Below are 21,394 nucleotides of genomic sequence, written 5' to 3'. Positions count from 1 at the left end.
CAGAATCTCATACTTAGAACGCTTTTACAAAGAATATCAGAAGAATAGTAATGTGCTTTGGGCTTAGATTATAAAAAGAGCCATGTTTTAAAGATTTCATTTCACTTATTTCATTTCACACTCATCTCTTCTTTTTAATGATTCCTTTTCACACAATCAGAGAACAACAGTAAGAAAGTTGATAAAAAGCCTACGAGTGTCTAAAGACTGTAAGAGTGGAGGGAAACTGACCTTCCTGAATGTTTTCCCAAGGAGGAGAAATCTGTCTTTAAAGAAAAAAAAAACAAAACAACCATGGTCCATGGGCTTTAAACCTGCTCTTCTCACACTGGAAAACGCCTCCCCTCTTCCAGTCAGGCTGGGGTGGGGGGTGGTCATGTGCCAGAGGACAGATGAAAGTTTTGCCCCCCTGCCGCTTGACACCTACGGACATGCTTCTTACGCCCATCTGGGGGATGGTGTGCACGTGTGTCCACAAGAAGGCCTGCAGGGGAGAGCGTGTTTCCGTGGGCGGATGGCACAGTGCTCGATGCCGCCAGGGCAGACAGTGCTCACGGCCCAGTCTCGCCCACGTGCTGACTCTGCTCCACTGCAGGGCGGGGAAGGAGACTTCTCAGTGAGTCCTTGGAAGACCAAAGAGCCAATATTTGGAAAGTGAATTTATCAGAAGCTTTACGTATTTAAGACTTCTGCATTGGCTCTTACAAATCAGCTCACTTTTCTGACAGAATTGCACTAGGTGAAAATGTTTTGGTTTAGAACCAACATGAGGAAAGTACATAGAGAGTCACATTTTTATTATTTTAGTCTCGCCATTTTTTGTAAAGTATAATAATTTTAAAATTAATATTTTAAACTGGCAACAAGGATCAGTTTTATATATACATTTTCATAGCTTTACTGTCACATTTTACATACCACAGAGTCCATTTATTGAAACTGTATAGCTCAGTGGTGTTTAGTATAATCAGAGTATATTATATTAGAATATAGTATATTCAGAGTGGTACAACCATCACCACCATCTAGTTTCAGAACATTTTCATCAGGCCCCCCAAAGAATGAAAACTCATCAGAAGTCACTCTCCTGCTCCTACTTCTGTAGCCACTAACCTACTTCCTGTCTCTGCACACCTGCCTGTTCTGGCCACTTCATACACATGGAATCAAGCAACATGTGGTCTTTGAGACTGACTTCTCCCATCCAGCATAACCTGCTCAAGGTTCACGTGTGCTGCCGTGTGCGTCAGCAGGCAGACCTCAGAGGAGTGTGGGCTCAGTGCTCAGCACCCTCTGCCTCTACTACAAAGACATGACATCTTTCATGGCTCTTTCACATTTGTCCTTTAGCTATTTCTCAAACTTGCTGATCAAAATGATCACCTGGGAGTGCCTGTTAAATATACGGGAATATAGGACAGGCAGCCAGATAAGGACGAGAAGGTATTACTGATTCCATGACCCTATCTCAGACCTTCTGAATCAAAATCATGAGGGGAGACAGGGGAAGGACTTGAAATTTTAGCAAAAGGCTCTCTCTGAATTTACTGTCAAGTAAGCTCGGGGAATTCTGTCATCACCTGGATTAGTGAGAATGAAATGGTACCTCAAATTACAGAGTGGAAAACCTCAGAGATGTGGAAACTCAGCCCCAAATCTAATAGCTACAATAGTGGCAAAGATAAAAAGGATCTCTTTTACCTGCAACAATTTTAAAATTTAAGATTCATCTGTAGAATTTCAAAAGTCTTAAGATAAATTCACCAAGACACACACTCACCCAGAAATTCTGGCACATGCACCCAACAAATTTTATGGTCGCTGTAATTACAACCCTTTTCAGAGTAAACTGTTAACGCCAATGGGTTAATCTTAATTTGGATTATTTATATTCTCACGTATTTATGTGCAACAAAATCTATGTTGAAGTATAAGTAAAGGCACAGAATGTAGAGTCTAGAAAGATAAACACCAGGTAAAAATAAGTTTAGGGGCTAATAAATTTCAGACTGGTGTATTTCTTTCTGTTTATACATGAGGATCATGGGTCACTGGGTTGGCTCTGTGTTTCCTTGTTTTTCTGTTCACCATGATCCACAGGAATGCAATAGAGATTATTCTCCTTATCCACAATGAAAAATGAAGTACATCATATGCTTAAAGGATGTTTTATTCAGCCTTCAAAATTACTCAATTTCTGATCTAGCTAAATGCCTTCTGATAGAGTTTAATTGCATTCCAATGAAAAATAAAGTGGAAACATTATAAGAACCTAAGTTGGTTGAATCAAAGGCAGCATAAAAACAAGAAAGAAAAAAAACATGTAAACTTTAAACTTCATTAGAACAACCTGGACTACGGCTAAAACCAGGTAAAGTAAAACTTGGGAAAATTCTTTTGTTTTTAAACTTTTTATTTTATACTGGGGTATAGCTGATTAAGTGGATTAAGGCTTCCCAGGTGGCTCAGTGGTTAATAATCTGCTTGCCAATGCAAGACATATAGGAGATGTGGGTTCGGTCCCTGGGTTGGGAAGATCCTCTGGAGTAGGAAATGGCAACCCACTCCAGTATTATTGTCTGGAAAATCCCATGGACAGAGGAGTCTGGTGGGCTACAGTCCATAGGGTCGCAAAGAGTCGGACATAATTGAGTATGCATGCACTCACAGAGCTGATTAACAATGCTGGGGTAGTTTCAGGTGAACAGTGAGGGACTCGGCCACACACACACATGTATCCATTCGCCCCCAAACTCCGCTCCTGTCCAGACTGCCACACAACGTTGAGCAGAGTTCCACATGCTGTACAGTATGTCCTTATTGGTTACTCATTTTAAATATAGCAGTGTGTACATGTCCATCCCAAACTCCCTAACTTATCCCTCCCCCATAACCGTAAGTTCATTCTCTAAGTCTGTGAGTCTCTTTCTGTTTTGTAAGTTCATTTGTATCATTTCTTTTTAGAGTCCATATATAAGGGATGTCATATGATATTCTTGTCTGACTTACTTCACTCAGTATGACAATCTCTAGGTCCATCCATGTTGCTGCAAATGGCATTATTTCATTCTTTTTATGGCTGTGTAATGGTCCATTGTCTCTATGTACCACATCTTCTTTATCCATTCCTCTGCTGATGGACATTTAGGTTGCTTCCATGTCCTGGCTATAGTAAGCAGAGTTGCAATGAATACTAGGGTGCATGTATCCTTTCGGATCGTGTTCTTCTCTGGATATATGCACAGGAGTGGGATTGCAGTGTCATATGGTAGCTCTATTTTTAGTTTTTAAAGGTGCTCCCATACTGTTGTCCATAGAGTGGCTGTACCAATTTACATTCCCACCAATAATAGTGTGGGGTGTTCTCTTCTCTCCACACCCTCTCCAGCATTTATTGCTTGTGGATTTTTTGATGATGGCCCTTCTGGTTGATGTGAGGTGATACGTTATTGTAGTTCTGATTTGCATTTTTCTAATGATTAGTGATATTGAGCATCTTTTTATGCGCCTTTGACCATCTGTATATCTTCTTTAGAGAAATGTCTATTTAGAGCTGCCCATTTTTTGTTTGGGTTGTTTTTTTGATATTGAGCTATAGAAACTGTTTATATATTTTGGAGATTAATCCCTTGTTGGCTGTAATGTCTGCAAATATTTTCCCCTATTCTGTATGTTGTCTTTTTGTTCTGCTCATGGTTCATGGTGTGTTTACACACACACCACAGATTCAAGAAGCTCACAGAATACCAAGCAGGATGAACACAAAAATAAACTCAAAATGGATTAAAGGCCTAAATGTAAAACTGACACTATGAAACTCCTAGAGGAAAATACAGGTGACAGAACACTTTCTGACATAAATCATAGCAATATCTTTTTGGATTTGAATCCTAGAGTAATGAAAAAAAAAGGGATCTAATCAACCTTAATAGCTTTTGCACAAAAAAGGAAATCATGAAAAATCCAGGAGAGGATTTTTTTAGATCTTCACTGTGAGGACTGCTGGGGCCCCTCATGGCTAGATTTTCACAAATTTCTATCTTTCATGGTAGCCCATGCTCAGATTCTAGCAACTCTTAAAACATTCCTGCCAGATGCTGGCTCTGGCAGTGGCTTCCAGGCAGCATGCACCCTGGGTGGGCTCTGCGTCTCTGTGTCTGTCTTCTTCAGTGTTCAGGTGTGTGTGCCCTGTGGTCTCAATTCTCTTGTGGACTTAAGAAGAGCTGTTGATTTTCTATCTTTCAGCTTCTTTTTTGCTGTGAGAACAGGAATTGATGACATCCTTACCTGTTGAAGAGGCTAACTTACTTTTTAAAAGAAAATTTTGTATCTCTCCAATTACTTAGACTAATTTTCTAGAAGTGAACTTATTGCATCAATATAAGTATTAATAAATGTTGCAAAGGTTTCTGATACATACTGTCAAGCTTTCTCCAAAGAAGTGTGCGTCTGGAGGCTAGGGTGGGGGTGCTCACACACACAACACCCATGTCCACGCAGATCCCAGCAGGAAGAAGAAATACTTTCTCCTGGCCAGGCAATGAAAAGTCACTGCACTTTAAACCCCCACTTTCCTCCAGTGGACTGTTTATTTATATTTTTGGCTGTTCTGCATCTTCATTGAGACAGGTGGGCTTAGTTGGCCCGACACATATGGAATCCTAGCTCCTGGACCAGGGACTGAATCTGTGTCCCGTGTGCTGGAAGGTGCATTCTTAACCACTGGACCCCCAGGGAGTTCCCTGGAGTCCTTACTGATAACAGGCCCTCAGAGCTACCCTCTCTTCTCTAACAGCTTCCCCAGAGTTGTTCTTTCTCTTCTCTAAGACAGTTTCCCCCGAGCTGCCCTCTCTTCCATAAGACAGTTTCTCTCCATCACTTTAGGTTGCTTGTGATTTATCACTGATGCATGTCCCAAACTGCAATTCTCTACTTCTCCCAAATAAACCGTTCTGCTGGTAACATAATTGGATGGCTTTTTTTCTTTTTAATCAATTTAGATGAATAGAAGCTTACCAAAATAATTTAAATACACTGTTACAACACTATTTTCCTTCTTGTAAGCCTTCACTTCAGTCTCTCTCACAGGTTCAAGATGAACCCCCATCCTCACCAGAAACACACGTCTACGGTTGGTGAACAGGGTCACCACAATCTCTACATCTGGCCCTTGTTGTTTTTCATTTGACCTCTCACTTCTCCCCAGGACCATCGTCCGGTCTAGCTATAGGTGAACTCACTGTCCCAAGAACAGGCCGTGACCACTCATTTGTTCAGGTCATCCCTCAATACCAATAATGCCTTCCCAGATCTTCTCAGTCTCCCAATTCGACCTTCACATCTCACAGCTCACCCTGCCCTGGCCCACTCTGCCTGTTCCATGTGCAGCTACCCACAGGGCAACACTGTGGATGGTGTTCACCCTGCAAGGTGCCAGGAAGCAAGAGCTTTTCACAGAACACTTTGGCAATACAGGGGACAGAGGGGGGCCATGTCTACTCTCTGCAACGTTTAGATAAAGGAAAATAAGGATTGCTGACAATTTGGGATAGCTGAGAGCTGACAGTTTATGAAATAAAATTATTTAATTATAGGTTTTGGAGTTCTGCTTCTTAATGCTATTTTTGCAGGATTTTTTTGCATCATGACTCCATTATATGACCCTCCTAATTGCTTGAGCCTAGTTTCTTTTTTTGCCCCCAAAAGAAAATGTTTTATTGATTTAAAACCTAACATCCTGGATGAATTAGTTATCCTATTAATAATTTATTTAGTCACATTTAAAACCTTACTTTTTTCTCTCTTTAGAAAAATCCATCTTGGATTTTAGAAAAATCCAAGCAACTATTTCTTAGATAAATAAGTTTAGTACTACAAGGGAGGAAAAGTTTAAATAATTAAGCACACGCATGGTACAAAGAATGATGATAATTAAAATGAAGAAAAAGTTGTTACAATTCTGAAAAACCAGAGGTTTTTCAGCCCTAACATTTGATTCCTTAACTTCAAAACCAAACCACTTACGCTGAATGTGGTCGAACATGACAGAGAAGAGGAAGTCCCGGGGTGTCATGTAGTACTCCCCGCCATACTCCAAGGACGAGAACTGCATGAAGCGCTGTTTACGAGGAGACGGCTTTCCTGTAATCTCTCCGGAGTTCACACTTCTCTAAAAGAAAAAGAAATCACAATTTTGGGTTTTTTTTCCTGGCATTAGTCCCCAGCTTAGATACTTCTGGAATAAATGACCTGGGTTCGATTCCTGGGTTGGGAAGATCCCCTGGAGAAGGGAACAGTTACCCACTTCATTATTCTTGCCTGGAGAATTCCATGGAAAAAGGAGCCTGGCAGGCTACAGTCCACAAAGTCACAAAGAGTTGGACACGAACAATCTTTAAAGAGTCGGAATACCATTACACGCCAGTCAGGATGGCTGCTCTCCAAAAGTCTACAAGCAATAAATGCTGGAGAGGGTGTGGAGAAAAGGGAACCCTCTTACACTGTTGGTGGGAATGCAAACTAGTACAGCCACTATGGAGAACAGTATGGAGATTTCTTAAAAAACTGGATATAGAACTGCCATATGACCCAGCAATACCACTTCTGGGCATACACACTGAGGAAACCAGATCTGAAAGAGACACGTGCACCCAATGTTCATCGCAGCACTGTTTATAATAGCCAGGACATGGAAGCAACCTAGATGCCCATCAGCAGACGAATGGATAAGGAAGCTGTGGTACATATACACCATGGAATATTACTCAGCCATTAAAAAGAATTCATTTGAATCAGTTCTAATGAGATGGATAAACTGGAGCCCATTATACAGAGTGAAGTAAGCCAGAAAGATAAAGACCATTACAGTATACTAACACATATACATGGAATTTAGAAAGATGGTAATGATAACCCTATATGCAAAACAGAAAAAGAGATACAGATGTACAGAATAGACTTTTGGACCCTGTGGGAGAAGGCGAGGGTGGGATGTTTCGAGAGAACAGCATCGAAACATGTATATTATCTATGGTGAAACAGATCACCAGCCCAGGTTGGATGCATGAGACAAGTGCTCGGGCCTGGTGCACTGGGAAGACCCAGAGGGATCAGGTAGAGAAGAAGGTGGGAGGGGGGATCGGGATGGGGAATACATGTAAATCCATGGCTGATTCATGTCAATGTATGACAGAAACCACTACAATATTGTAAAGTAATTAGCCTCCAACTAATAAAAATAAATGAAAAAAAAAGAATACTTTTAGTCTTTAGGTCTCACAACCTCCAAACTTTGAAGTCATTTACTGAAGAGAGATTTACTGGAGACTGGAGACAAAGCAAAGATGCGGTGAACCCACAGCCCCAAATAGGAGAGCAACAAAGAACAAATGCAAGAAATTCTGTGAGGCAGTAAGATGCACCATGAAGGGGGACAGAGCCGGATAAGGAAGTGCTAAGGAGAACACGTCACACAGGATGTACAGGGAAAGGTGACATTCAGGAGGTGAAGCAAGGCAGCTCGGGAGCTAGGCGCTCTGGGGAGGGAGCACTCGGCAGGCAGGAGGTGTAAAAAGAACAAAGGCCCGAGGTGGGAGCAGGCATGGTGTGCTCCAGGACCGCATGGCAGAGGAGAGGCTCAGAGAGTCAGGAAGGCAGCGGATCAGGTGAAGATAAAGCACAGCCTGTCTGATAAGGGGCCCTGTTTCAGGAGTGTATTCACACAATGCATGGAAAGTGCTAGAACAGAAACAGGTAAAATACTGTCACTGGAAGAGTCAGTATTTTAGGCCACAGAGACAATATGGAGACAGCTACTGCTAACCTGCCACTGAGCACTTGCTGTGTGCTTCATGCTAAACCATTAAGTATTCTCCAGGAATTATATTTGACCCTCACAGTCACTGAACAGGAGACACAGAGTAGGTATGAAAATTGTGGACAAAATGGTAGAGATAGGTAAAACCATGTGTCCACCTCAACAGTGTTTCTGTCTCCTCAGCACCACACTACCCTCCTACCCACACGGGGCACCCCAGGCAGACTGGAAGAGGGTGACAGACCAGCAAGCACAGCACAGATGCCAAGGACAAAACAGTAACCCTGACTCAGATGCGTCATCTGTGAACTATGATAGCACAGGGCCCTCGGGATGCTTCCTGAAGGCAGTGCGCTAACCTGGACCACAGCGTCTTCCGAGACATATCACTTCCTCTTCACGCTCACATACAAGTCATGCTCATTGAGTGCTGACTGCAACTGAAACAGAAAAAACAGCGATTCCAGTTGCTTAAACCTCTCCAGATTCAAAGCCATCAATAGCTCCTTATGGCTGAGCTCAGTCCTCTGACCAGTATTAATTCTCTCCCTACAATGTGATAACTGGTTTCCTTGAGCAGCTAGTTTTATGCTTCTGTAGGGCTTCTCTGGTAGCTCAGCTAGTAAAGAATCTGCCTGCAATGGAGGAGACCTGGTTTGATTCCTGGGTCGGGAAGTTCCCCTGGAGAAGGGACAGGCTACCTACTCCAGCACGCTTGGGCTTCCCTGGTGGCTCAGATGGTAAAGAATTTGCCTGCAATGTGAGACCTGGGTTCAATTCCTGGGTTGGGAAGATCCCCTGGAGGAGGGCATAGCAACCAACTCCAGTATTCTTGCCTGGAGAATCTCCATGGATAGAGAAGTCCTGTGGGCTAAGGTCCATAGAGCTACAAAGAGTCAGACACAACTGAGTGACTAAGCACAGCACAGCGGTGCCTGCCAAACGCTGGGCGCAGACAGGACACTCAGTAACACTGCGTGACAGCACCCCGTCTCCTTGAGAACTTGCCTGTTCACGCCTTTCCTTTTCTTCCCCATGAAATTACTACTATCAAAATACCCCCTAATAAAATAATATTAAAAAAAAAAAAAAATACCTCAAGAGGCATGTCTTAATCACACCAGTCCATTCTAGTCGTCAGAAAATTGAATTTCATTCATATTTTCTGAACACTTTATACATAAGGCAGATACATCATCATTTGATATATTATCAAGTGGATAGTATTTGTAGGAAACCGGTAGGAAACAAGACAAACACTAATTCCTACTAGAGTGATTCACAGAGTGTCTACAGATAGGACACAAAAGGGAGGGTGGGCAAGAGTCTTGTCAGTAAACATCACAGCACTGGCGAAGTCTGAGACAAGAGACAACACAGCATACTGAAGAGCTGAAGTGACATGTGGACACATACATTATTAGCTAAAAGAATATTTACATTTATTATATTAATGTTAATATACAGTCTACTAAGAGAATTTTTAAAAGTAAATAGTGTGTCAGAAATATGTATATGTATTTCCAAATCTTTAAATAAACACTGGCTCTTTTATACTATCTAACACCTAAGTTGTTCATAATGAGTTAAAAAAACACCTTTTACCTAGAACTGCCATATGACCCAGCAATCCCACTCCTGGGCATACACACCAAGGAAACCAGATCTGAAAGAGACACGTGTACCCCAAGGTTCATCACAGCACTGTTTATAATAGCCAGGACATGGAAGCAACCTAGATGTCCATCAGCAGACGAATGGATAAGGAAGCTGTGGTACATATACACCATGGAATATTACTCAGCCATTAAAAAGAATTCATTCGAATCAGTTCTAATGAGATGGATGAAACTGGAGCCCATTATACAGAGTGAAGTAAGCCAGAAAGATAAAGACCAATACAGTATACTAATGCATATATATGGAATTTTAAAAGATGGTAACGATAACCCTATATGCAAAACAGAAAAAGAGACACAGACGTACAGAACAGACTTTTAGACTCTGTGTGAGAAGGCGAGGGTGGGATGTTCTGAGAGAATAGCATTGAAACAAGTATACTAACAAGGGTGAAACAGATCACCAGCCCAGGTTGGATGCATGAGATGGGTGCTCAGGGGTGGTGCACTGGGAAGACCCAGAGGGATGGGATGGAGAGGGAGGCAGGAGGGGGGATCGGGATGGGGAGCACATGTAAATCCACGGCTGATTCATGTCAGTGTATGACAAAAACCACTACAATATTGTAAAGTAATTAGCCTCCAACTAATAAAAATAAATGGAAAAAAAAAAAAAACACCTTTTACCAACAACTTAGTCCCTTTTCTTGTTGTTGTTCAGTTGCCAAGTTGTGTCTGACTCTTTATGACCCCATGGACTGCAGAATGCCAGGTCTCCCTGTCCCTCACCATCTCCTGGAGTTTGCTCAAGTTCATGTCCATTGAATTGGTGGTGCCATCCAACCATCTCATCCTCTCGTCCCCTTCTCCTCCTGCCTTCAATCTTTCCTAGCATCAGGGTCTTTTCATGAGTCGGCTCTTCGTATCATCTGGCCAGAGTATTGGAGCTTTGGTGTCAGCATCAGTCCTTCCAGTGAATATGCACGGTTGATTTCCTTTAGGATTGACTGGCAATCCTTTTTACATGAACAAATTCTTCTTCCCAAATGCCAACCAACTGAAGGGGCTAATTACTTGTTTATCCTCCTCCTCGAGTGGTCTCATAACAGGATGGATGGTTATGTCTCTGCTGGCTTTCAGACCATCCTGTATCCTGTGGCAAACTTAACCTCGAAACCCCGTCACTCGCTGCAGTCACTACAGGCCTGTCGCTGGACTTCCTCCCATCCTGCGGCAGCAGAGGCTGGCATGGTCGGGCAAGGAAAACACCATGTCCACAACCACACTGACCAAGAGGCCAGCAACCCCGTCTGACGGTATTTCTCCAAAGGGCTGGTACCCCAATGGGGGACAGAGTGAAACCCAAAGGCCACCCCAGGGGATGGGGTAAGCCCCAGAGGGGCAGGAAGGCAGGGTGCCCAGAGGAGCTGAACACGGCCCTGCTCCTCCTCCAATCCCTCGGGCCGCTAACTGAACCACAGTCCTTGGAAACCCTGCAGCTGAGATTCTGGTGTGAAGACAGACACTGCTCAGCTCAGGACAGAAAGAGGTCAAGCTTATATATTCACACTGTCTTGGCAAATAACGTATCTGGCTAGACCATCTGTTTAAAAACTGATGTTGGGCCTATCCAAATTTCATAGGAAAATGAAGATAGGAAACTACAATAAAAATCAAATTTTGAAAGAAAGCAGGGAAAAATCAGAGAAAACAAAAAATGATGGACTTTATAAAACACTGGAGAGCAAAGATGAAGATGACAGACACCTGAAGGGAGCCGCCCAGCTCTTAATAAACAAAAGCAGCAGAGGAGAAAAATGGTGGAACTTAACTAAAAATTTTAAAAAGCAGTAAAGACTAGAATCAACACTTCAGAAAATATACAAACTAACGATGGAGGGGAAATCACACAGAAGGCAGGAGAAATGCACAGAGGAAAGCAATTAGGGAAATGAACATCCACACGTGTGACAGACACCAAGGGCTCAAAATGAAAACGCCGCGCTTCAAGGAGAAAACGAACAAATCAAGCACCTACTTCAAAACCAGAGTGGAAACCTCACAGACACCCGCAGATTTAGAATTTAGGATGCTATCTGCCACAGCCTGTGTAAGGACCGCACGGGAGACTGGTCACTTCTAGATCTTTCAGGAAACCTAAATAAGGCTAGAACCAGGATACCCTTATTGCTGGGATGAACCTCTTAAAAGCTGTTCTCAGAGAAGGCAATACACAAAGTGATGCTGTGAAGGATTAGGCAAGACGCATTCCTGCAGTAATTCCTGAAGACATACATCACGCTTGTGGATGTACTCTGAGGAAAAGAAAGGTAGTACATGCTCAAGCATGTTGGGTAACATGTTACATGTTACCCAAGAGACTGGAGAGAATTTTTCTGCCCATCTTCACCCTCAACTAATTTACTGCAGTTTCAGAGAACTACTCCAGTAGGTCGGATTGAATGGTACCAATCCTGACGTTTATCTGAATGAGATTTCCTAAACACCTGGAGTCAACCCTGTTGGCCAACGCAGACTGTTACACATAAATAATGGAGAGCCTGGCGGGTGGTGGTCTCTCAGGAAGACAAGAGCGAGTGGAATGTGCTGCTGGAGATCAAAGCGTGGCCCTCCAGACCCACCGGGCTGGGCTGGAGAGTGACGGAGCTGGGATGCGCTTCTCCAGCCTGCATCAGAAGCCAAGTGTATGGGAAGGGAGGGGTGGAGAAGCCGGGGTGGAGCCAGCCTCAGCCCGAGAGTGCCGTCCACATGGTTCTGGTTAAATGTAAAATGCTCCATGGCTTTCAAGGATTACTTGTAATGCAGTAAAAAATGTGACAAAGGAATTAAGAGCAATGAGTGATGTGGACTGGATAAAAGAGATCTTTGAAAGCTGATGACTTCTGTTAAAACATTTCACGAGTTTATTGCCTTTAAAGCAACAGGTGCTTCAGCATTCTGTCTCTACTTTTTATCCATGAAGTGACAAATTGGAAAAAGTGCTCTGTTCTTTGTTGAACATTCTTTGGTTTCTGCATTTCTCAGGAAGAAGGTGGGAAAAGAACAGGCCTTCTTTACAATGCTTTCAATATGTCCAATATATATACACTGCATCAGACAAAATGTAGTAAAAACCATTCATTTGGGGGGGTCTTTACTCTGGAATTTGCAATAATCTGGATAAAATGTAACTGTTTTGCTGTCTTTGAACTTTCTGCGGTATAATTAAAGAATATCTTTTCTTCTTAGAGAAAACTTTACAACTGGAAACTTTCAGTCATTAGAACTTTTCCATTTCCTTCTGAATCAAGAAGATTTTATTGTACATGAAACAAAATACTACTGGACTAAATTAAAAATACTCACTATGTAAGCTATGCTTCATGATAAATTCTACAAAATAACAGAGTATTAGTGAGGGAGATGAAGGTCATTCCTGGCAAACCTGCAAGCTCTGGGAACTATTCTCTGTGGCCTCTGGATATTGTTTTCTCTGTGTGTTTAGTTGTGTCCGACCACTTGAGACCTCATGGACTGTAGCCCACCAGGCTCCTCTGTCCATGGGATTTCCCAGTCAAGAATACTGGAGTGCCATTTCCTACTCCAGGGGACATTTCCAATTCAGGGATCAAATCCGTGTCTCCTGCATTGGCATTCAGATTCTTTACTGCTGAGTCATCTGGGAAGCCCATTGTTTTCTCTAGTGATGGCCTGGTTTAGAGAAGAAAGCTAGTGTGCCTTTTCCCTGATGACCACGGTGAAATGAAATGATATATGCCTATATAAATGAGTTAAAGAAATATCTCCTAGGATTGCAGTCTGTCTGAAGAGGAGGGCCCACTGTCAGGATGCTGAGGAGTAAAGAAGGAAGTGTCAGGACTTCCCTCCTGGTCCAGTGGCTAAGACTCGCACTCCAAATGCAGGGGATACGGGTTCTATCATCCCAGTCAGGGAACTAGATGCCACAAGCCACAACTAAGCATTCACAGACTGCAACTAAAGATCCTCCTGAGTGCTGTAAGTTAAGACCTGACTCAGCCAAATAAACAAATAGTAATAATAAAAGCCAGCACCTTCTCTATCCTGATGCGATCACGGAGCAGAACAGCATGTTCCCTTCCTCCATAACTGCTTTTCAGGAGGCACATTTTTGTTTATGTTCTAAACAAAACATGTAAAGTAGGTTTCAAGGGATTAAAATAAAGGACAGGAGCCCTAATTGAACATCTCAGGGCCTTTATACAGCTTCCTCAGTGTCACTCAGTAGAGCAACAACATGACACTTCCTGAAAAATGACAGTGTAGATTCAGCTCACTGCCCTACTCACAAGGGAAACACCCTTGTTACAAACCTCCAACACCAACTTACTTAGTAAGTATCACACATCTCCTACAACCAAGCAGTGTATAAAGTGACACAGGAACAATCAGACCCTTTCTAGTGGGGTAAGAGCTGGACCAAAGTATGAAAGGAGCATTTAGCAAATGTGAAAGCCCCACAACGATAAATCTCAATCTCCGATAGTTACTTTCCCAGTGTTACTTATCAGCCATGACTTTCTGACTTCTTTCAAGTGAGAGAGGTGCATGTACCTCAATGTTCACAGCAGCAGTATTCACAACAGTCAAGAAATGGAAGCAACCCAGAGTCCACTAGCAGAGGAATGGATAAAGATATGGTATATACACACAATGGAATATTACTCAGACATGAAAAAGAATGAAAAAATGCTATTTGCAGCAACATGGATGGACCTGGAGACTGTCATACTGAGTGAAGTGAGTCAGACAGAGAAAGACAAATGCCATATGCTATTCCTTATAGGTGGAATCTAAAAACTGACACAAAGGAACTTATTTATAAAACAGGAACTTATTTATAAAACAGAAACAGACTCACAGACATAGAAAACAAACTTATAGTTTGGTAACTTATAGTTACCAAAGGGGAAAGAGGGCAGGGATAACTTAGGAGTGCAGGATTAATAGATACACACTGCTATGTATAAAACAGATAACCCACAAGGCTTTACTGTATAGCACAGGGAACCCCCCTTCCCCCCAAAAAGGAGACAGAGATGCACCAGAGTAGTATTTTTCATTATTCAGTCACTCAGTCGTGTCCGACTCTTTGTGACCCCATGAACCGCAGCACGCCAGGCCTCCCTGCCCATCACCAACTCCCAGAGTCTACCTAAACCCATGTCCACCAAGTTGATGATGCCATCCAACCATCTCATCCTCTGTCATCCTCTTCTCCTCCGGCCCCCAATCCCTCCCAGCATCAGGGTCTTTTCCAATGAGTCAGCTCTTTGCATGAGGTGGCCAGAGCATTGGAGTTTCAGCTTCAACATCAGTCCTTCCAATGAACACTCAGGACTGATCTCCTTTAGGATGGACTGGTTGGATCTCCTTGCAGTCCAAGGGACTCTCAAGAGTCTTCTCCAACACCACAGTTCAAAAGCATCAATTCTTTGGCACTCAGCTTTCTTTAGAGTCCAACTCTCACATCCATACATGACCACTGGAAAAAACCATAGCCTTGACTAGATGGACCTTTTTTGGCAAAGTAATGTCTCTGCTTTTTAATACACTATCTAGGTTGGTCAAAACTTTCCTTCCAAGGAGAAAGTGTCTTTTAATTTCATGGCTGCAATCACCATCTGCAGTGATTTTGGAGCTCCCCCAAAATAAAGTCAGCCACTGTTTCCACCATTTCCCCATCTATTTGCCATGAAGTGATGGGACCAGATGCCATGATCTTAGTTTTCTGAATGTTGAGCTTTAAGCCAACTTTTTCACTCTCCTCTTTCACTTTCATCAAGAGGTTCTTTAGTTCTTCACTTTCTGCCATAAGGGTGGTGTCATCTGCGTATCTGAGGTTATTGATATTTCTCCCAGCAATCTTGATTCCAGCTTGTGCTTCATCCAGTCCAGCCTTTCTCATGATGTATTCTGCATATGCATTAAATAAGCAGGGTGACAATATACAGCCTTGACGTACTCCTTTTCCTATTTGGAACCAGTCTGTTGGTTCATGTCCAGTTCTAACTGTTGCTTCCTGACCTGCATACAGGTTTCTCAAGAGGCAGGTCAGGTGGTCTGGTATTCCCATCTCTTTCAGAATTTTCCAGTTTATTGTGATCTACACAGTCAAAGCCTTTGGCATACATTATATAATTAAATTTACATAGAAGACTACTATCTTGGTCTGGTATCAGTAAATTTATCTGGGTTGTGACCTCTTTTTGGGCGACCGAGGAGTACAGTGCACGTAACAAGGAAACTTTTGTGATATGAGCTATGATCTAATTGCAGGAACCTTGCACACTCATGCAAAAAGGTCTCCTCAAAACTGAGAACTCTAAGTAAGCCTGGGCATAGTGCTATCAGAGGGCTGAGTCAGAAAGAGAGGTGATCATGAGGGTGACAACACTGAGGAGACTATATCCTACAGCATGCAGTGGGGAGCAAAGATGTATTGATTAAGGGACTCTCTCCCATCCCTTCATGGGAATAGCTGCAGTCTGCAGCTATAAGTATTTTATAGTTTGGGATTTCAAGAGGAAAGTGAGTCATTCGTAGTCTCCTCCACCACGCCCCCACTTTCTCCCTGACCCACTCAAGAGTCCCACACCCCCAATCCCCAGCATGACTGTCTTGCTCCACACTTTCTCAGTTCACAGAAGCACAGAGTGAGGGTGGGTTTCCACAGCTTGTGGGTCAACACGATGGCAGTTTGCTTCTCTATCGCCAAGTCCCTTAAGCCCATACTCTGACTCTACACAAAATTTGGTTTTAAAAAAATGGGATTAAAAACACCCACCACCACCCCTCAAACAGCAACATGTTGCTTGCATACAAATTTAACCCAAACAAAAAACAGATTTTTTTTGAAAATCTTCAGGTAAAAGGAAAAATAATGAAAGCTTTAACAAAGGGGCAGATTTGCAATTTCTTATTAAAAACAAAAATTATACTTCTATCTTAAAATTCCATTGACATCATTACCTTTATGAATTGGCCTTGACCAAAACAAATACTGCACTAATTTAAACCATCAACCCTAGTTTTGCTCATTGCCAACATCACTTTCCTGAAACTGATTGGGTCTGCTGATATGGCCTGAGTTTCAGTTGTTACCTGGCTCCCTCTGATGAGCTTCAAAAACCTTTAAACTGCAGCTCTTTCCAGGAGACAGATGAAGTAACCACTTGGCTTCTGACTGTGATTAAGAAACTTCACAATGGTAAGCATGTGAGTTGCTTCTTGTCCCTCTCTCATTTGTTAAGCGTTTGGGTTGTCTCCACCTCTAAGAGTCCTTCCCTGAGCACTTGTGTGGGTTAGGTATTTTTCAGAGTGCGCATGCAGAAGTCGGAGAGCGTTCACTGAAGCCTGGTAACTGGACAGAGAGAGTCTGCCCGCTATGTGCCTGCCTCAAGGACCGGCTCTCTCTCTTCTGTGGTCCCAGTGCCTACTATATGGTTAATACTGTTAAATGTTCAATAAAGTGTGCCAGAAATGAATGAACCTTTATGAACGGAAACCAATTCCAAGTGTGATGTTCAAAAAGTAATTAAAAAATAGATTTCAGTCCTTGAATCAACAGGCAAAAGGGTTTTGTGCTGATATAGTTTAAATCCTGTTGTTGTTTTTGTTCAGTTGCTATTCTGACTGACTCTTTGCAACCACATGGACTGCAGCAGGCCAGGCTTTCCCATCCTTCACTGTCTCCTGGAGTTTGCTCAAATTCATGTCCGCTGAATCAGTGATGCTGTCTAACCATCTCATCCTCTGTCGCCTCCTTCTCCTTTTGCCTTCAATCTTTCCCAGCATCATGGTATTAACAATTTATTAAACTATCCTTGGGTAACTAGGTATGTACTCTATCATGTACAACTGTACCTAAGTGTGCACACAACAGAAATAAAGACCGTTTGTTTCCTTTTATTACAACCACAAATTACTTACTGCATACTGCTAGTGACTATAGATTTTAAAGATGCCTTCATCAGAGGAGTACAGAGGCAGGGCTGTGGACAGGTGGTGGCAGTTGCAACTGGACCCAAAGTGTGTTGTCGTCTTCTGTGCTGCTATAGAAGTCACGGAATCTCGGAAATGGAGGCTCTGAAACTGTGCTGAACCAGCTGCCGCACACCTTCTGTCCGTAAATCTGAATGATCCAGTGGACTTCAGGCTTTATGTCCTGTTTGGTTTAGACTGCAATGGATTTTTTCAGCTTCCACTTGGAGTTAGTGGACATAACTTAATACAATGTGTCTAAGATAAAGTTTTGATTAAAATGTATTTGTAACAAATGAGCAGGGGATGAGGTGAACATTTTATCAAGCACTGGCAAAACAGGTAAAGTTACTGCTTTAACAATAAAAGTACTAAGTCACGTGTCATTTATATGCCTGTTGATGTTTATAAGTTAAATCACCAGCAAATGAAGCAATACATAGACTACATGACATGAAAAGGAAAAGTAATGCACAGATGTGATTACATAGCTTGGCAAATTAATTTAATGTTCATTAAAGCTTTGTTTTGTACCTGTGAAGCAGAAACATAGAACAAATCATTTATTTTTTAAAAAGTATTTATCTATTTATTTGGCTGCGCCAGGTCTTAGTTGTAGCATGCAAGATCTCTGATCTTCGTTCATGCAAATTCTTTGGCTGTGGCACGCGGGATCTAGTACCCTGACCAGAGATGGAATCCAGGTCCCATAAATTGGGAGGGTGGAGTCTTCGGCACTGGAACACCAGGGAAGTCCCTGTTTGGGTGCATGTTAAAGAATAATCTTTATCTTGACCCTTGAGACTTTTAGACTCTTACATGAGAAACAAAACTAATGAAAACTTAACCGTTTATTGTAAATTGTCACATACATACTTTAAGGGTAGGCATGGACAGAACTAGCACCTGGGTAGTTAAAAAGGTAATCCTGCCCTTTTAACATTTATTTTCACGTCAATTTACTCCTTTACTCTTCATAATCAGGAGAATAATTCTAGTTAAATGTGAGAACAGAGTAGAGAAAAGGAAGGAACATATACGTATAGGCTAAAATATGGCCTGAAGTTCTGAAAAGACTCAGGAAACCCTAAGAACCAAACCTGAATTGCTAGTGAAATTCCAAAGAGTTGCTCTGAGTATCTGAAGACTTGGATAACTTTGCCACTTTGTTTAGTGCAAAAATCAGTTTCTACATATTTATGGCTGCTATTTACATACTCCTTTATTAATGACTTTATATAGTTATACTATTACCAGTATTAAACATGTTACTATGAAACCAAAAGTAGACTCTTTAGGTTCTGAGTTCCTGAATGACTCACCTCATTTGCATGCTAGAGGGTGAAGAGAATAAATGTTAAGACACTCTCTCAGGTGACGGGTCTTTATGGTTTAAAGGAGAGGGATGTGGAAATAGAGGTATCTGTGTGTTTACAGAGACGTTAACAGATGAGCCAGCATAACAGGGCCAACAGACAGTACACTGGGCTAGAGAATGTACAGTCAGCACACAGTGAAGGACTGTTCAAAGAGAAGAGCAAACATGCAAATTATTTGATCTGAGCAGAGAATCATCCAAAACCAAAGAGGACAACCACTCACTCACTGGGTAAGCTGTTGGGAGGTGTCAGCTGTTCACGCTTCTTCCTTGGCAGCCACAGCTCAGGGGCCCACCCCAGCCCGGCACCCAGAGCAGGAGCAGCCACAGAGAGGCTCCCGATCTGATTTTGGCCCCAGAACTCCCCGGGACCGTGGGTCTGAACAGAGGCAGAAACCCTATCAAGGGACCTGCTTCTGATCTAAACTGGCTCTAATTCGGTTAGTTAGCAACAAATGTAAACTGGAAAAGATTCCGCCTTTAAAACACTAATAGTGTGATTTAATCTCTTGATATTTATACATTGCACACACTCAGAAACACAGACACCAACTCATTTGTAATTTCTTATTCTGCATAATCTTCTAATTGTGTACACCAGCAAAAGAGAAACATGATTGATCTTCCCAAACAGTGGAGAAGTTAAGCCCATCATACTTTGCTTGGGAATATCTACAACAGTTTGTGGAAAAAACATTGTGCTTTCCTACTTAAGGTTCTTTCTGTCTAACTTTAAAAATGGTTTGCATTTCGGGCACATAGCAGCCCCATGGTGGAAGACCTAGGAGGAAGACGCCTGGAACTATGTTGTGTGACAGGAAACACTGAAGGTACACAATTGCTAGTATAGGACACACCAGCCAGACAGTATACATGCGGACAAAACTAAAGATCTTATAAGACCGTATTTCTTAATGAACAGAAATCACAAATTTTATTCTGCAATACCCCACGTTCATGAAACTTCTACAGATGTCAATGAAAAATGTCTATATACACCAGGCTATGCTTAAATATAGGATTTGCTATTGTTGTTCAGGTGCTAAGTTGTGTCTGGTTCTTTGTGACCCCACAGATTGTAGCCCCCTATCCATAGGATTTATCAGGCAAGAATACTGGAGCGGGTTGCCACTTCTCCTCCAGGAGTTCCATTAAGTATTTTTTCTATGTTGAAATTATTCATAATCTGAAACATTTAACAATCTTTTTTTATGGAGAGATTATTAAGAGAATATATTTGCTATCGTTTATGTTACCAAATATTTATCAGTTTTTAAACTATAACTTTTAAGTTCATATACTGCTACAATTGACGACTTCAGATATGTTTATGCACTGGTATAATTAATGAAGCTCCAAAACTTACAGTAACAAAAGCACTAATTTGAGGACATTATCTACCAGAACACATGCTTCATAGAATGAGCATAAATAGTAATTTTTTACTTCCAGATTCAGCTAAATAAACATAACCACAAAATTACAGATTAAAAATGCTTCTGCTTTTACAATTTGTTTTCCTTCTTTTCTTGCCCCTCTGTCCCCATCTCCCCGAAAAGCACCTCCGAAGAGTTACAGTAGGATACAGAGATAGTGTCCTACCACACAAGGAAGGAAGGAAGGACAACTTCTTACTCATGCAGGACAAATAGTTTTGCCTAAAGCACAAACTACATCTAATCACAGGGTATAACTCTGTCATCTCTCTTTTCATAATATGGCCACTTACACACTTTGATTTCTGACTTCCATTTGGGTTTATTAACATCAAAGCTTTGTCATCACTTATCTGTTTCCAGACACATTTTTACCTGAGGCAATAAAGTATAAAAACTTCTTTGCATTCTTGCTTTACTGTTGCAAGAAAGCTTTCGTCTTCATTAGGCTTACAGTGTTTCACAGTTATTAAACCTCTGTATGCTGCTATCAAGTTCATCGCCTTTGGCATAATCAGTTTTAAATGCACTATCATCAAATCCAAGGGACTGTGCACAAATATACCCCAATCCCAGTAGACGCCAATATATTCTTGTTCTACCTTGCTAAGATCTTACTAAAGTCTTTTCCTCCCCCTTCACAAAATAATGACCATAAATACAGTCAGACAACTTGAAGTAAAATAAAGCAATGCCAATTTAATTTTTCTAACTTTTTATTTTATATTGGAGTACAGCCAATTAACAATGCTGTGATAGTTCCAACATGCCAATTTAATTTTATGAATTGTTTGGAGAGCTTATAGCAAATTAAAATATTAATAGTTCCATCTCAATAATTACATTGAGTTTTTAAAATATTCATTGATATGCAACAGAAAAGGAGTCCTGCATCTAGTAACACCTGCAAAACTGTTTTCCAAGTTAACATATTTCTGACTTAGAACATGAAGAACCACACTCCTTGCTTTTATTTATTTAAAATGTGTGACCATTTGTTTTAGTCAGGCTCTACTCACAAAACGAGTTCAAAATGTGAATTTAAATAGTATCGAAGAAAAACCACCTTTGATGTTCTATTACTATTTTAGAATTTAATTTTAAAATGTAAAGCCATGATGCA

General features: G+C 41.6%; 1 protein-coding gene across 1 annotated transcript in view; it reads right to left on the bottom strand.

Moving 5' to 3' along the window:
- Window positions 1–21,394, bottom strand: part of MICU2 (mitochondrial calcium uptake 2) — a 57,531-nt gene that overhangs the window by 23,997 nt on the left and 12,140 nt on the right. The window contains exon 2 of the mRNA XM_065901780.1: window positions 6,025–6,169. Coding sequence (XP_065757852.1) covers window positions 6,025–6,169 — 145 coding nt within the window. The remainder of the gene's footprint in view (window positions 1–6,024; window positions 6,170–21,394) is intronic.

This window comes from Muntiacus reevesi, chromosome 11 (assembly GCF_963930625.1).
Source record: "Muntiacus reevesi chromosome 11, mMunRee1.1, whole genome shotgun sequence".
NCBI lineage: Eukaryota > Metazoa > Chordata > Mammalia > Artiodactyla > Cervidae > Muntiacus > Muntiacus reevesi.
The sequence above is the reverse complement of the archived record's forward strand: the minus strand, read 5'-3'. Positions and strand labels throughout refer to the sequence as shown.